General features: G+C 40.9%; 1 protein-coding gene across 1 annotated transcript in view; it reads left to right on the forward strand.

Moving 5' to 3' along the window:
* The first annotated feature begins 4115 nt into the window (after positions 1 to 4115).
* The window catches only part of FRRS1L (ferric chelate reductase 1 like), a 69414-nt gene continuing 55783 nt past the window's right edge, over positions 4116 to 17746 (forward strand). Inside the window, exon 1 of the mRNA XM_026678308.2 lies at positions 4116 to 4446. Within this exon, the coding sequence (XP_026534093.1) occupies positions 4197 to 4446 (250 nt within the window). The 5' untranslated portion in view covers positions 4116 to 4196. The remainder of the gene's footprint in view (positions 4447 to 17746) is intronic.

Below are 17746 nucleotides of genomic sequence, written 5' to 3' on the forward strand. Positions count from 1 at the left end.
GCAGTTTCTATAAGCAACACCAGAATGTTTCCTTCCTGCCTTCCTTACAGGATTAGGCCAGTAATTTCTTCTAACAACTGGTTCTCCGAACTGCTTAGCATGTTAACAACTGGTTCTAGCGAATAGGTGCGAACTGGTAGAATCCCACCCCTGGGAAGGATACTGTAAAATCTCCAGTCAGAGGTGGGATTTGCCCGTTCTCTGAACTACTCAAAATTTCCGCAACTGGTTCTCCAGAACTGGTCAGAACCTGCTGAATACCACCTCTGATTTCAGACAAGTGACTGTCCAGTATCTTCTTCAAAACCTTCAGTGATGAAGTACCCACAACATCTGAAGGCAAGTTGTTCCACTGGTTAACTGTTCTCACCGTTAGGAAGTTTCTCCTTAATTTCAGTTGATTTCTGTCCTTTATTAATTTCTATCCATTGTTTCTTGGCCTACCCTCTGGTGCTTTGGAAACTAAATTGACCCCCTCTTCTTTGTGGCAGCCTCTCAAATACTGGAATACTGGTATCATGCCCCACTAGTCCTTCTTTCAGTCTCCGCATGCCCCATTTTTGGCCTCCACGTACCCCATTTTCAGCTTGTTCTGATTCCAGATTCTCTTGTTCTTCCATGTATGCATTGTTCCAGTAGCAACTTATCATCAAATTTTCCTGGTGTCCCCAATATTTGATACAAATCTTGTAAATCCAGGCAATGTATGAGCTGGCATAACTCTCCTAGTTCATGCCACTCACATATTTCTGAGGTAGACAGGTGAAGCTTTAGGTCTGCCCAAGGTCCTCTACTGGTAAGGTAGATACAGCCAAGATTTGAACCCTGATTTCTGCATCAAAGGCAGTGCTCTAACTACTATGCTATCCAGCCAATCAATATGTATAAAATTCAGAAGTGCAGATGGCAGCTATGGCCTGGAGGGCTTTGTATATCTTAGGGTTGTGCCCGTTCCCGTATCATGTGGCCTTGTTTAAAATCACTCATGCCCTTGTGACCTTTCCTCTCAATCAAGGGTGGGATTCTACAGGTTCGCACCTATTCACTAGAACTGGTTGTTAACATTCTAAGCAGTTGGGAGAACTGGTTCTTAGAAGAAATTACTGGCCTAATCCTGTAAGGAAGGCAGGAAGGAAACATTCTGGTGTTACAGAAACTGCCTCTCCATTAACTCTTACTACATTCTTGGCAGGACTAGACTTCCTGTCTCTGGAACTTCTCTGAAGTTTTTTTTTCCTCCTTTGCTGGTACTTTGCTTGTGTGGAGTGACCATTTAAAGTTACAATGCCACTGAAAAAAGTGACTTATGGCCGTTTTTCACACTTACCACTGTTGCAGCATCCCCACAGTCATGAGAGGCCAGGTGAGGAGATGCGTGCCTCAATGTGAGTGATGTTGAGTTGGCCACACCCAGCCAGTCACATAACCACCAAGCCATGCCCACCGCCTAAGCCATGCCCACAGAACCGTTGTTAAAAAATTTGAATCCCACCCCTGCTCTCAATTACTGCAATCTATTGCATTCTACATGGATGTGTCATTGAAGAGCATTTGGAAGCTTCAACCTGTGAAGAATGTCCTTTCTCAACAAGTAAATGGTATCTGTTATTCATGTAAAACTATATGAGCTGCATTGGCTGCCAGTATGCTTTCAGATGCAATTCAAAGTGCTGGTTGTTACCTCACAAGCCCTTATGGCTTGTGACTGAACTACTTAAGAGACCATCTTCTCCCAGCCATTTCTGGCCAATTTGATTCAGCAGAAAGAAGGTTAAAACTTCTCCTCCCTAGCTTTTCCCAGAGTATATCTGTGGTTATGCCAATATTTGATTTAGTCTGGCAAGATTTTGTCTGTAAGTGAAGAAATATAAAGGAAGTTAGTCTTGGTACTTGGGCCTGCCATTTTATGAAGTACACCAATCACTTGTAGAGATGGTGAACTATAGAATTCAAATATACAAATAACAATCCATATTCATGTGTGGAGGGAGGACAAATATGCACATTTAACAAATAACATACATTTATTTTATAGCAATAGTCAGCTTTTGTAGAACACAGGTTTCCTTTATTTTATAGCTTGTTTCCAAGTTTAACAATTTCCAGGTTAACAAGTGTATCTTTAATGAACAAGTAACTCTATCTGGGGAAGAAAGGGGAAAGGGGGGAAAGAGAATTGAGAATTTAAGACTTTAAAAAACAGCCAAAAAAGGGAAAAATAATGTGAAAAGTGGATATAATGTTGGAAAGCAACAGAAGAGGGGAATATAGAAGAGGGAAATGGAGGCGGAGAGACAGGGGGTAAAAAGGGGAGAGAGAAGAAGAAAGGGAAGAAGGAAGGGAAGAGAAGTTGCAAAGGTTTGGAGAAAGATGTAAAGAAACAGGACTTATTCAGAGATAATGGGTGAAAATTTAATTGAAAAAGGGATTCTGTAAAGGTACATAAGATTGTATTGTTATATTTGTAATAGAAATAATGTTAGAAAATTGGAAACAACATATGATTAAAAAGTGGGATAAAATATTTAGTGTAATTTAGTGAAACTTTTGTGAACAAAATAAATGAAATAAAATAAATGAGAGAATTGAATTAGGAAGGAACGGGAACATTTTAATTACTCAATGTTTTATAAAAAATAAGTGAAGTGGTGGGGAATTAACTATGGAAAGTTTATAAGTGTTCCCATAGAAGTATGATACTTATTTGAAAAGTAATGTGTAAAATGTTAAGATTTAAATGAATATTAATATTAATTATAGAATTGAATTGGTATGGATTGTTGTTTTAATTATATTATATATTTATAATTTTTTCTTCTTTCAAAATATAGTGTGTAGCTTTAGAATGTACCAAGCAGAATCCGAACGGAAGTTATGTATTATATTAAGTGTTATAATTTTAGGGGAAAGATATAAAGGCGTCATACTCCAATCAGTGATTACAGGAGAAATTTTGTTTAATGAGAAAAGATAGTAGACAGTTGAAACAGGACAGACAAAGAATATAAGTACAATGATTCGAATTGAGATGAAATAAATAAAATAAAATTAAGAAAGTTAAAAGAGGGGAGAAGCTATATAGAAAATGTAGAATAATAATAAGATATAGAATGGAATATAAAAATGAGCATGGATTTGAATTTGTGTCTGTACGAAGAGATGTAACCCGGGATCATGCTGCTTTCAAAAAAGATGTTTTATGGTTTTATGTTTTGTTTGTTTATGTTTGTTTTTAAAAACCAATAAAATTTTAAAAAAATAAAAATTTAAAACTAATTATAAGAATCCTTCCCATGGATTGTTTAAAATCCTGTTAAAATATATGAAGGTTTTGAAGGTAAGACTAAGAAATATTCACATAGGAAAATGTGGAAATGTAGAAAAACATAATAAGAGGAGAAAGGATGAACACTAGAAGCAACCAGAAAGAACTAAAAATATAATGAAGGGACAAGGGACCCAGTAATACAGAATGGAGAAAAGTATGTTAACTTTGGAAGAATTCAGGGATTTTGGCAGCAGTACACTCAGAAATTTCTATTAAGAACTACTGTAAAGGTAAGTTTAAAAGTGGAGATAGAAGAGGATACAAGTGAGAATCAGAGTTTTGGATATGGATTTAAAAAGACAAGATACAAGAAATATACAAATGAAACCAGCTGATGTCTCAATAACTAAACAGGATATACAAATAATAAATTTGATGAATGACTTGGATAACTTATTTTCTTTGGATTAAAAAAATATATATACTCATGAATTACTATCAAATATGCACAAAACTATGTACTATATTTGGCTGCTTCTCATGGAATATAGACAGGTGTACTTCAATATGGCTTTTAGCCTCCCATTTCTGTGCCTGCTATTCCCCTTCATGGAAGCATGGTTTCAATCTCAAATATGTCTTCCTCAGCTGTTCATTTGGTTGCATTGCATCCATTTCAGTGATGTCCAATCATCTTGACTACCAATAAGTACATAGCCATACCCATGTAGACATTCAAGTAATAATTAGGAAGTGTTTTGCACGCGCGCACACACAAAAGTCATCCTTTGCAGCTGAAGCCTGGTTATGACAATAAGATCTGATGCTAATACAGTAGTTCGGCTGAAGTCTTGCAAAGGGTGGAGTAGAAGACCAGAAGAGGCGGTGGCGACGCGCAAGAACTCTTTCGGGCTTAAGAACTGCCGCCATGGCCGCATTTGCAACAATCTTGTCCTGGCTGCGCTGGTGCAGCTTGTGGATGTTGCTTGTGGCGGCTTCCGCTGCTTCCTCTTGGGCCATCGCTGCGGACGAGAACACCGGCTGGGAGACAAGATCTATACAAGGCCGCGAAACAGATGCAAAAGGGAATCAGCCCGATGAGAAGCATCAACCTCACGATTCCTCGTATGGTACTTTCGCCAGCGAGTTTTACGATACGCGCTTCCTCTCCGATGAGGGTGAGAACCTATCCAAATAGAGCAGAAATCTGGAAGCACTTCAGAGGGAAGGTAGAAGGGAAAAATTGAGGTTATCTGATTTTACTGGACGCAACGTGCAGGGTCTCTGTTGATGTTGAAAAGGGAATTGTGGCATTATCAGCCACTGGCTGCAGTGGGGGAAGGGCACTCCGTACATGATTAGAATTCTGTCTTGCCTTTTGGAAATCCTTGTCTGTGTTTTGGGGGAGGGGTGAGATAGATTGGGATAGATACGTTCGATTCAGCATGTAAGGAATAATATATGATAGCGGAGTTTCCTCCATTTGGGATGAATTGGTTTCCCAAAAGAAAATCATTTTCTGACAGTTTGCCGTTTCCTCTACTCGATTCCTTCCCCCAGGCTCTCAATTTCTAGTGGCTACCATGGAAACAGAGGCAGTTGGAATGCAGACCTACTGTTATCCTAAGAATATTCTCTGAATCTGAAAATCCAAGATGGGTTAACAGAACCATCTTGTCAGAATAGCATACATCTGCTTAAAAAAAATAAAACATGAAATATATGCAGAATATAAGTTATAAGCATTAGGTGAAACTAATCATATAGTTTCTGTGATTTCTGTGCCTGCTTCAGCATGATTCTGAATTGAAGTTTGCTCGCTCTAGATATAAGGAAAACCAGTATGCTCAAATTATTGATAATTGTAGTGTACATAGGGTGAAAGAGATTTAATGGGGAGACTGTGGAATTCTTTTTGACCAATTAGCTCTCGAATTCTTCTGTATTCATAAATTTAAGTCCAAAGGAAAAGTGATAAAATACCTTGCCAGATAGGAAAAAACTTTTGCTATTTATTATGTTAAGTCTGAGTAGATTCTACCACAAGATGTATCTTCTAGTAGTATAGTATAGGCCAGGGGTCGCCAACCTTTTGGACCTCAGAGACCACCAAACTCATAATTTTAAATCCCAAGGACCAGAGACCCTGGGAAAATCCCAAAAAAGTCTGCAGGAAAATTTCCAACCCTATTTTCCTTACTGATCGATCATTCTTTATTGGGGATCACAGGATACCGTCTCCAGCTCTGTTCTGAGAGAGACAGAGACAGAGAGAGAGAGAGACTTTTGGCTTCATGCAAGGAAAACAGCAGAAGCAGCAGAAATCTTTCTTTCTCTCCCCCAAATTTTGCCAGAAATGAGTCTTTGAGAAATTTGTCGCACCGGTGCAGCCTCTTGGAGCAGGATGCCTTTCAGGGTCCCAAAGACTCATTTCTGGTGGAGTTTGGGGGAGAGAAAGAAAGACTTTTGCTGCTTTCCTTGCATGCAGCCAAAAGCATAAGAAGAAAAAAAGCAGAAAGAAGCAGCCCAGTGGCCAGGGCAGGCGCGTGGGGCGAGTGGGGCAAGTTCCCCCCTTCCGCCCTTTTCCCCCTCCCCTTACTACCTTGTGTTGTTTGCAATGCAAGCGACACTAGCCTTGTGTTCCCAAGCAGCCTGGATTAATTGCTTTGAGGGGGTGCTTTGGGGGTGACATTTCTCTGCAGACCATCAAAATTTTCTCACGGACCACCAGTGGTCCCCGGCCCACTGGTTGGTGACCACTGGTATAGGCAACAGTACAGCTAGTCCTTGCCTTACTATCACAATTGAGCCTAAAATTTCTGTTGATAAATGAGACATTAAATGAATTATTGCCTCATAACTTTTCTTGCCACAATTTTTACATGAATCCCTGGAGTTGTTAAATTAGTAACATGGTTGTTAAGTGAATCTGGCTTCCTCATTCACTTTGCTTGTTAAAATGTTACAAAAAGTGATCACATGACTCTAGAACATTGCCATCATTATAAACACGAATCATTTGCCAAATATTTTAATTTTGATCATGAGGATGTTGCAACGGCTGTAAGTGTGAAAAATGGCCACAAGTCACTTTTTTAGTGTCATTGTAAATTAGAATGGTCACTAAATGAGCTGATGTAAGTCAAGGACTATGTGTATTCTGGCTCATAAGGTCTAAATTAAAGATTCTAGCTTGCATTGGATAAACATGAATATACTTTGGGTAAAACCAGGGTTCACAATAACTTGTTTAATATTGGCCCATATGTATTCTGTGGGCTACACAGATGGATTTTGTAATATTTGGAAAGTGATTTTTGTAGTACTATTGCACTGAAAACATGAATTTTCTTGTATTTTAAATTTGATTTTTCAAATTTATTACTAAGAATTTGCCATAAGCCTTAACTTTCAGGAAAAGCCTCTCTTTTAGAAACCAGGACTGGCAGGAAAGCATTTTATACATTGTAAATAAAAGTTTCATTTTCAGCTATTCTCAATTCTCTAAGAACAAAGTAAATGATGGAGCCCAACCTTGGAAAGCACTGAAAATGTATCCTGCCCAAGCTGATGTTTTATCTTTGCAAAGACACATGTCTTACTTTTATTTAGGATGAATACTCTTTTCTATTTAGGAAGATATAATATAATGGATACTTCAATAATATAGATATCTGTTGTGAAATCAGTTCGGCAGGTCATCCCCAAAGTTCCTTAGCTCTTCCTGACTGATTCTTTTTCTAAAAGTTTTTATAAGATACAAGGTGATTTTCTAATCAGTTGCATAACACACAAGGGTATTTCATTCTAATCAACAGGAAAAAGCTGGTTGAAGATATAGAAGTAGTTGGAACCTTTGGCAGAAGCAATCACATAATCCTGAGTTTCAAGATGCAATAGAAATTGAAATTGTAGCATAGTTGTACATGCATTTTAGGAGATCCAGTTTCAACAACTATTGTAGGATTCCATAGACAAAAATTCCAGGGCAGAGAATTTAAACTTTTCAAAAAACAAAAACAAAAACAAACCACTTTTGTATCATATCGTTGCAATGTATTTTTCCAATTGTCTGGTATTTCCCCTGTGTTATGTAGCTTTTTAATGTTACATTCAGTGTCTCAAATATTACACCTGCCAGCTCCCTCAAAACCCTGGGGTGTAAGCTATCTGGCCCAGGTGATTTGTATTCATCCACATTGAGAGGTATTTTCTTATTAAATCCTTGTCCACTTTGGCTTGTATATGTATTCTATACCCCTCAAATACTTCACTTGAAAGTATCATTGGATGTTGACAAAGTACTTTTATAAGATTTGATTGTTCAGCAGGTGGAAATCATCTAATAGGATCATTTATCTCGCATCATTCAATTTGGAATATGGCTATAGTCAACTTTATCAAATGCCTTACTGAAATCTAAGTATAACAATAACATTTTCTTGGTCTGGTAATCTAGTCATTTTGTAAAAATGCAAAAGAAAACAATTTGCCTGCCACAACATATTTTTAACAAATTCTTACTGAGTTCTAGTAATTACCATGTTCTGGCCAACAAATGGGATGGAAGAATGAATGAATGAATGAATGAATGAATGAATGAATGAAAATCCAAATGCCTGGTGATCTTTTCTAGGATTTTTCTAGGTATTAATGAAAAACTGATTGTCCTTTAGTTTCTTAGGTCCATTTTCCCATTTTTAAAAGATAGTTAAAGTGTTAGCTCCAGTTTTCTGACAATTCTCTGGCACTCAAGGAGTTTTCGAAAATTATATGGTCAGTGATTCTGAGATTATCTCTCAGTTCCTTTAGCACACAGGGATGTAATCTAGCCCTGGTTACTTGAATTCATTCAAAGCTACTCTCACCTACTTCCTTGCTTACTTCAGAGGCAAAATAGGAATTAAGCCATTCAGACTTATCAATCTCACTATCTTTCTTTAACTAACTGACCAACAGTTTTCTGGATTCTTCCCCTGTTCCACATATATCAAAAGAATCATTTTAGAGTTTTGGGATATTCATTGCAAGACTCAGATTATTCTGAACCAAAGCTTTCCTCACCTTATCCTTATAGGTTTGGCCTATTCTAAAATCCTCTTGTAATACCATATGCTGTTCTTTCAGTTTTTAAAAATTGTCCCTTTTGTTTTTCAGTCTATTGAAAATATTTTTTTAATGCACTCTCACTGGTTTCATGAGACAGCTTCCATTTTTCTTCTCTTTGGTACTGTGTATGTTTGGGCCTTAATTATATCATTTTTTTCAGAATTTCCCAATGCTCCTCAATTTTTTTTTCTGTTGCAAGATTTTAATCCATGGAATATTTTGTAGTTTTGTCCTAGCTTATTAAAGTCAGCTCCCTTGAAATCTAGAACACAAATCTGATTGCCTTAACTTCTTCTGGCCAGTACTGTGTGGATCCAATTATCATTCTCTCCCAAGTTCACTGCAAGTTCCACTCCATCAACTATTTCTTCCCCTTAGTCCATTAAATTCAGTATAATTGATCCCTTAATACAGCAGTCCCCAACTTCCAGGCCATGGCCCATTCAGAACCAGGAGGCTCAAGTAGCATTGTGCGTGTTTGTGCAGCTCCACTTGTGCAAGCTACAGGCATGACTGGCGTTCAGTTCACACAGAACCATCCCCTCCCCCCCTTTGCTGGTCCACCAAGTCTTAATACATTGCTCTACTTTTGGACAATGAAATTTTCTGCAAGATACGCTAAAAGCATACTTCCCTTCCCAGGCCCTATAAAGTTTGATTTTCATTTGATGTCAGAATAGTTGAAATCCTCCATTATGTTTAATATATATTTGCAATACAATGATGAAACAGAGGACAGATTCTACATTTCTGCTTTTGTATGAGCTACCAGCAATGCAATAGAGCAGGGGTCCCCAACCACCGGTCCCTGGACCAGTACCGGTCCGTGGATCATTTTTTACTGGGCCGCAAAGCTTGGGCACCGCGAGGGGGAGAGAGGGAGAAAAGAGCGCTACGGTACACCCAGCGCTAGTCTCCCTTTTCCTCTCCTTCTCCTCCGTCAACCACGCACACGCACGTGCGCAGATAAAGCTGTTGCTGTTGCTGCTGCTGCTGCACCATGACCCAGAGGAACAGATTGAGCACAGGTGCTGAAGGAGCGCCACGGCGTCCATCGCTAGAGCGCAAGGAAGCAGCAGTAGCTGCGGCGGCAGCGGCTGCTGTGCCTCCGACTTTCCCGGGAAAGGTCAGTCCCTGACCAGTCGCGCTTCCCGGCCCACGCTTGCACCCCTCGCCCCCCCTCCCACCACCCACTTCCTCGCAGGTGGAGGCGGGAAGCTGCGAGGAATTCGGGCATGCTTTCTAGCCGGCTGTGCCAAGTCTTTTTTTTTTTTTTGCCCGAAGCTGGAAAGAAGAAGGGCGACGGGTCACTGAGGAAGGTGAGAGAGACTAAGAAGGGAGAGAGAAGCCCAGCTAAAGCAGTTCCGCGCTGCTTTAGGGACTAGTAGTAGAAGGTGGCAGTTGGCGGCACTTGCCACCAGGCGATGCTTCCGGGTTTTCGGTTGGAAAGCGGCGTTTGGGTGCTCGCGCCTTAGTTTCATCGAAGAGGGGGGGGCGGCTTCGAACGAAGAGCCATCCCGATGGCGGTGGAGTCTCGCGTTACTCAGGTACCGGTCCGTGGAAGAATAAATAATCGTGAAACCGGTCCCTGGTTCAAAAAAGGTTGGGGGCCACTGCAATAGAGTATGGCTGAGTTTGCATAAAACAACTCCATTTTTGCATATTACTGGTTTCTGGTCTGTGGTTATATGTTTTTTCTGATACTGGTCCTGCATTCTTGATGCCTCAAGTATTTATAAGATCATTAGGCAGCATACAACTTCTGGTGTTCTGACTAATGTACAATACTTACACATTTTTATTTTTTGTGTATATTTCTGATTTCAGTTCTTTAATTGGTTCTTTTCTCTTTTAAAATCCATACTCTGTATTTGCCTTGCTGCATAATGTATATCAGGGATCCCCAACCTTTTCGACGCCGCGGCCCGGTTCCGACATCAGCTGGGCGCCGCGGCCCGGTATCAGGCGTCAACTGGGCGCCGCCATCTTTTATGACGAAAGGCGCTCGTGTGACGTCATCGAAGGGCGCTGTTACATAAAAGATGGCGGCGCTCAGCGCTTCTGGTGAGGCTTTTTCGGTAGAAATGGCTTTCTACCCGGAAAAGCTCATCGAAGCATGGCGCCGCCATCTTTTATGACGAAACAGCGCTTCGGTGAGCTTTCTACCCGAAGCGCTACCTCAAAAGATGGCGGCGCCCATGCAACCAGCGGCCCGGTAAGGGTTGTTCCGCGGCCCGGTACCGGTCCGCGGACCGGCGGTTGGGGACCCCTGATGTATATGGAAGCCATTCTTTCTGCAATTTAGTTAGACTTCTGTTGTGAATATATTGTGAATATATTCTCCAGATTTACACCATCAATCCGATGTAATCAATAACTCTTTTCCAATTTTGCACAAAATTCATTATCTGCATGACTATGAGCATATATTTTAGTAAATTGTGTGTTTTTTTTTTAAAAAATATGCGTTTTTGAACAGGGCCTCCAACTTGTGGGCCATAGTACACTAATGGGCCATGGGGGTGGATTTGCAACTGTGCCATGGAAACCGGTCAACAAACACACATGTGTGCATTGCCTCCCCTAATCCAACAATCCAGAAACATTGGGGAACTCTGTTTTAGAATTATGCCTGTGAAGAAGAATAATGGTTTCATTTTGAATTTGATTTCTAAAATTTTCTGAATAGTGTTGTATATTTCTTTTCAGTATATTTGATTCTTTTACATTCACTACAAGTGGTGAAATCGCTCTCTTTCCTGGCATTTATAAATATTAAAATATGATTTGACAATTATTGATGAAGTCATATACTATCTATAGAATATTTTTACACCAGTTTTCTCTTAAGTTGTAACTTGGACTACATTTTATAGATTTGTTCTATAATTTTTCCAATTGAAATTTTGTGTCTATTTCTTTACATTTTATCATCTATTCTATCTTTTTATAAAATTGGTATGTTTCCTTGTCATATTTGAGTTTGTCAAATATTTTTGTCATTTTTCTTAAAAGCTGTCCATTTTTGAGATAAGGTTTTATTCTTCCAGCATTTGTAAATGCATCAACTATGATATCTTCTGGCCTTCACTAATTAATTATTCCTGTGTCTTTTGTCTATTCATCGAATCTGAGTGGATCATCTGCATATAGGTAGTCCTCAATTAATGACCACTCATTCAGTGAATATTCAAAGTTATGATGGTATGCTAGCACCCCCTCAGGGATGTGATTGCAATCTGGGCACTTGACAACTGGCTTACACTTATGAGCTTGCAGCATCCCATGGTTATGTGACTGCCATTTGCGAGTTTCCCTGTTGGCTTTTCAACAAGTAAATCTGTGAGAAAGCTGAGGGGACATGTTGCAAGTTACTTAGGAAAGTTTCCCCCACCTGTGCACTTTCCCCCAGCCCCTCTGTCTCATGCTTCATTGGCCAACCATGCACAATACCTTTAATTTATTTTATTTATTAAATCTATTTGCCAGCCATTTCACTGTAAGGTGACTCTGGGCAGCTTACAACATTAAAAGCAATAAAACCATATTCATTATATAAATATATTGATGGGGGTGGGGGGAAGGAATAATATATTTCAGTACAAATACAGGTTATTATTAAAAGATGGGAAGGCAGGAGCAGAATATATTGAGTGGTGGGGTGGGGTGGGGATTTATAACCACATTGCTTAGTGACAGAAATCCTAGTCCTATAGCCAACGAGTATCTTGAATGTATGTAATTTCAATTTCATAGTAATATAAAAAGTCATTTTTGTTAAAAAAAAAAAAAAAGAATCTGAACTGGTACCTTTTGAAAATAGTTTTTTAAATACATTTGCCTTAATAATTACATTTTGTCCTAATCAAGAAAATGTTACATTTTTATTAATTGTCTTGATATATTTCTTAACTATTGTCTGTAAAATGCAAATTCAGATATTTTATGGAATCTTTTTTAAAGCTTTATTGAAATTTATTATACTATAATCAGCATTAAATCAGCATTAAAACTGGGTGGGGGCGAGGATGCATGGTAAAGGAGGAAGAAAAAAAAATGAAAGCATTGATTTCTGCCTGTTTCCAATGCAACAGGGTAATATGGGCCATTATTACACTGCATTAATTATATCGTCATCCTCAACATTTTGCCCTATGTTTAGTTATTACAATCCATTTCAATAACACCACAATTATTAAGTCTTCAAACTAAAATTTAAATTCCATTTTTTTCTATTTTGAGCATAAAAACCGGAAGTGATTTCTGAATAGAAGAGGACGAAGTACACTATTACCTTTGTTTGAAATGATCTTGTCATTTCAGCCAAATCCACTTTCCCATTGTGAGAAATGGGAATTTTATTATACTTACCTATTAGATTTTCTATGACAAAATTCATAGTATTCTCTCAAGTTCTTTGACCAACTTTAAATAAACTCTAAACATTTCTTAAAAATTGTCTTCTTTGCAGTTACAATTAATTCTAATACATTATTTAAAAAAGAAGGGTTTTTCTCTCTCATATTATAATGCATTATTAATTTCCCATTGCTCAAATGTCATAGGCAAAAAATAATCTTCTTTCCTTCCTTTTTTCTCTTAAACATAGATATTTCTGAAATCAATTTCAATAATATTTTATACATTTTAAGAATAACTTATTCATCCATTTTCAATCCCACTAATGAGTTAAATCTTTATATTAATTAATAGAATATATATATATATATATATATATATATATATATATATATATATATATATATATATATATATATATATATATATATATGTTTTCTGAGGTTCTCGGTATTTGTATGTGATCTTTGTTATTTGGGTTCTCCCGTAAGATTCAAGCTATCTGGCAGGTCCGGGTCACTGCCATCTCAGGCTGGTGCTGGAGCTGGCTTAGTGCCAGTGCAAGCAGTGTGTGACCGGGAGCTGCCATCTCTATATATATAATATATTTGAGATGGCAGCTCCGGTCACACACTGCTTGCACTGGCACTAAGCCAAAGCACAGCTTCTGAAGATGGCGAGTGGGACCCGCCGAAACGCTGCTCTAGATACTTTGAATCTTCACGCGGGAGAAAACCCGAATAACCAAAGATCCATATATATGGATCTTTGGTTGTTAGGGTTTTCTCCCACAAAATTGGAAGTATCTAGGCAATGTTTCGATGAAGTCTCATTCATCATCTTCAGGCTTGTGTCTTCGGCTTTGTGCTCACATTACTCACATTACCCTGAGAAGCACAAAGCCGAAGACACAAGCCTGAAGATGATGAATGAGACTTCATCGAAACGTCACCTCAGATACTTCCAATTTTACGCGGGAGAAAACCCAAATAACCAAAGATCCATATATATCTACATCTACATCTACATCTACATCTACATCTACATCTACATCTACATCTACATCTACATCTACATACATACATACATACATACATACATACATACATACATACATACATACATATATATATATATATATATATATATATATTGTCTCACCTATATTCTCAAGTGAGTATACAGAGTTCCAGAGTTCAAAATATTCAAACAAGAACAAAACCAGACTAAAAAAGGGTTAACAGAACTGTTTTCCAGTCCTTGGCAGACTTCCCGGAATCTGTCTGGTAATTCAGAATTGTCCATCAATCACAGAGGCCGCTCCACACGTATCCTTTCGACTCATCTAACACTTTGCTTCCAAGCAAAGTTTGAGTGTCAGCACGCCTCCTTAAATCACCTGGATGGGCGTGTCAGTCTCTCTAATCAATGTCTGGCTTGATGCCTCCCATCAGATTGACGTTTCCTAGTTCTCCTGGTTCTAGCGTCAAGCCACGATCTGTCAGTTTCCTCACTAGAAGCTTCTGTCTCATTTTGTGGATCATTTGCTGGCATGAGCGAAGTCGAAGGTTCTGGGGAGGATTGTCTCTGCGACAATCTCTTATCCTCCTGGCTCACATCTGTGTCCTCTGATAATTCAGATAATTCAGACTCCACATTCACAGCAGGTTCCAACCTTCCATCTTCAGAGTCATCAGAGTCAAAACTCCCAGCAGGATCGATCCTTCCAGTCACAACATATATATATTCTTAAGTTTTCACGGGTACTTACATGTATGGTATTCAGCTTTGTTCGGGTATTTTCCCATGTCATCATAGTTGTGCTTTTAAAGTTGTAGCAACGTTTCAGCAGAATCTTATCTGCCATCATCAGGCTTCTGTATAGTGTTCGTCTGATACAGAAGACGAACAAAACAAAATTCGTCTGATACAGAAGACAAACAAAATACCCGAACAAAGCTGAATACGATAGATAGATAGATAGATAGATAGATAGATAGATAGATAGATAGATAGATAGATAGATAGATAGATAGATACCGTATATACTCGAGTATAAGTCGACCCGAATATAAGCCGAGGCACCTAATTTTACTACAAAAACTGGGAAAACCTATTGACTCGAGTATAAGCCTAGGGTGGGAAATGCAGCAGCTACTGGTAAATTTCAAAAATAAAAATAGATACCAATAAAAACTTTCACTAGGACAGTTGAGAATAAGTTTGATGTTCACAATTTCCTCTTTGAAAGAGACCAGTAAATAGGAACAAGAAGATGAAGAAAAAGAAGTGTGTTTTTTCACACTTTTCACACTGCAGTGAACAAAAATGGCATCGTAGGAACAGGCTTATTCTCAGTCCAAAGGTTTTTTTTGTGATTTCTTCCTGATTTAAGGGAAATTTGGGAAACGATCTCACTATCATGAAAGGTTTAATTGATTCACTAACCCAAAGAAGATGATGATGACAGTGGGAGGCAGGAGTTACTCTCTCCTTGCAAAGAAAAAACAAGAGCCGTTCTTATGATCTCTCTCTCTCTCTCTCTCCCGTAATAGTCAAGCCTTTCCAGCACGCGCTGTTCTGCTGCCGCAGCTTTGTACCTCTGCAAATGCAAAATCCGGGGTTTTTGCATTTGCAAGGTGCAAGCGGCAGGGGCGGATCGCGCATGCTGGAAAGGGCTTGACTGTATTACGGGAGAGAGAGAGATCATAAGAACGGCTCTTGCTTTTTTCTTGCAAGGGAGAGAGTGACTCCTGCTTCCCACTGTCATCAACATCTTCTTTTTTGGGTTAGTGAATCAATTAATTTGGGAAATGATCTCACTATCATGAAAGTCAGTGTTCTCTGCCTGTGGGCGTTTGGAAGAAAACGCCCGTGGCATATCCACGCGTGTAAGGGGAATCAGAAATCCCCACGTTCAACGCCTAGCACAGCAGAAGAAAACGCAGCTGTGAGCAAATACTGGGAAAACCTGATTGATCAGAAGGAAGGAGGCAAAAGAGGGAGGGGTGGTGGTGGACTTGAGGTCCCACTGGTATTTGTTAAACACTTGGTCGGCAGTGCTTAAAGTCAATGTCCTGGCTCCCACCCACCACCCACCCACCCAAAGCCACGAAGTCCCCCAATTGCGCAGCCCAGAATCACCCTCCCTCAGGGGCAGCAACGATGCCGGTGTTTCCCGAGACAAGCTCCGCCGTGCAATGAAAGCACCCTGGCTCTAGGCTCGCGGGCTCAGAAAACAATGCGAGCCGAGGTCGCCGGCTCTGCTCAGCTTTGTTCCTCAGCCCCAGCTGCTTTCAGTCCGCTCGGGAGGGGAGGAGGTGGTGGCGGCTCGTGTTGTTTTCTGAGCTCTAGGCTCGCAGGCTCAGAAAACAACACGAGCCGAGGCTCGCTTCGGCTCGCTCAGCCGTTTCCTCAGCCCCAGCTGCTTTCAGTCCGCTCGGGAGGAGGAGGAGCGAAACGCTGAGCGGAGCCAAGCGACTGGTTTGTGTTGTTTTCTGAGCCCGCGAGCCTAGAGCTCAGAAAACAATGCGAGCCGCCGCCACCACCTCCTCCCCTCCTCCCGAGCAGACTGAAAGCAGCTGGGGCTGAGCAAACGAAGCTGAGCGGAACCAGCGACCTCGGCTCGTTGTTTTCTGAGCCCGCGAGCCTAAACTCAGAAACAACGCGAGCCGCCACCACCACCTCCTCCCCTCCTCCCGAGCGGACTGAAAGCAGCTGGGGCTGAGGAAAGCGAAGCTGAGCGGAGCCGAAGCGACCTCGGCTCGCGTTGTTTTCTGAGCCCGCAGAGCCTAGAGCCAGGGCGCTTTCATTGCACGGTGGAGCTTGTCTTGGGAAACACCGGGCGTCCTTGCTGCCCCCTGAGGGAGGGCGATTCTGGGCTGCGCGATTGGGGACTTCGTGGCTTTGGGTGGGTGGGAGTGAGGACGGACGGAGTCCGTGAAGTTGGGCTTGCCTGCCCTTGCTGGCTGCCTCTGCTTCTTTAGGGGCGGGAAGGGGCTCATCTGGACCAAGGGTGAGTCTCCCCCTCAGTTTCCCCTGAAGGATCTTCCATCGCTTTTGCCTTCTCCCTACATCTTCCCTCTGTTAAAAATCCCCCACACACACACACTTATTTTCGGGCAGATAGATTTCATGTCTGAGCATTCTCACATGGCGGTGGGTCTTCCCCCCCCCTTAAAAAGTTAAAAAAAGAAAAAAACATATCCTCATGCAAGAACTTTTCTGCTTCCGATTACCCCCATGCTTAAAAGTTGCAAAGGAAACATGGAAGCAGGGAAGCGACTGCCCAGCTCCGGAGCTCCACACCATTTTTTTTTTCAGAGGGGAATCTTCACTCAAGCATAAGCCGAGGGTTTTTTTTCAGCACAAAAATGTGCTGAAAAACTCGGCTTATACTCGAGTATATACGGTAGATAGATGATAGATAGATAGATACCGTGTTTCTCACATAATAAGGCCGGGCCTTATTTTTTTTTGACCCCCAAAAAACCGGCTAGGCCGTCTTTTCGGGGGTGACTTAATTTCCCCCCTTGCATCCTCGGGTGGGCGGGCGGCGACAGCTTGGATGTTCGGGAGACCTTCCATCATCATTGCTTTCCTTTCTCCCTTGCTGCCGTAGCGTTACAGCGTTTGGCGCAGCCACGTGCAGCCAGTCAGGGCTCCTCCCTGCAACCGGAGCCCTGAGGAGACACTTGGCTTCAGGCGCTCCTGTGGCTGCATTCCCTTTGCCTTCAAAGGTAAAGTGAATTATTTTAAAAACCTCCGCTCATACTATCAGGGCCGCGCTGGAGCCGTGCGAGCTGAGCAGAGCCGGGAAAGCGAAGCGCGGGTGTTTCCTGGTTTTGCCCAGCCCGTACGGCTCTGCCGCAGCCCTGGCGGGATGAGCGGAGGTTTTAAAATAATTCACTTTACCTCGAAGGCAAAGGGAAGGCGCCGACAGGAGCGCCTGAAGCAAGTATACCAACAACAAAAGGCAAATCCTCAAGGTGGGCTGGAGGAGGTGGCTAC

Source organism: Notechis scutatus, chromosome Z, assembly GCF_049901735.1.
Source record: "Notechis scutatus isolate UNSWTSFEM ecotype Mainland chromosome Z, rNotScu1.2, whole genome shotgun sequence".
In the NCBI taxonomy this organism is placed as follows: domain Eukaryota; kingdom Metazoa; phylum Chordata; class Lepidosauria; order Squamata; family Elapidae; genus Notechis; species Notechis scutatus.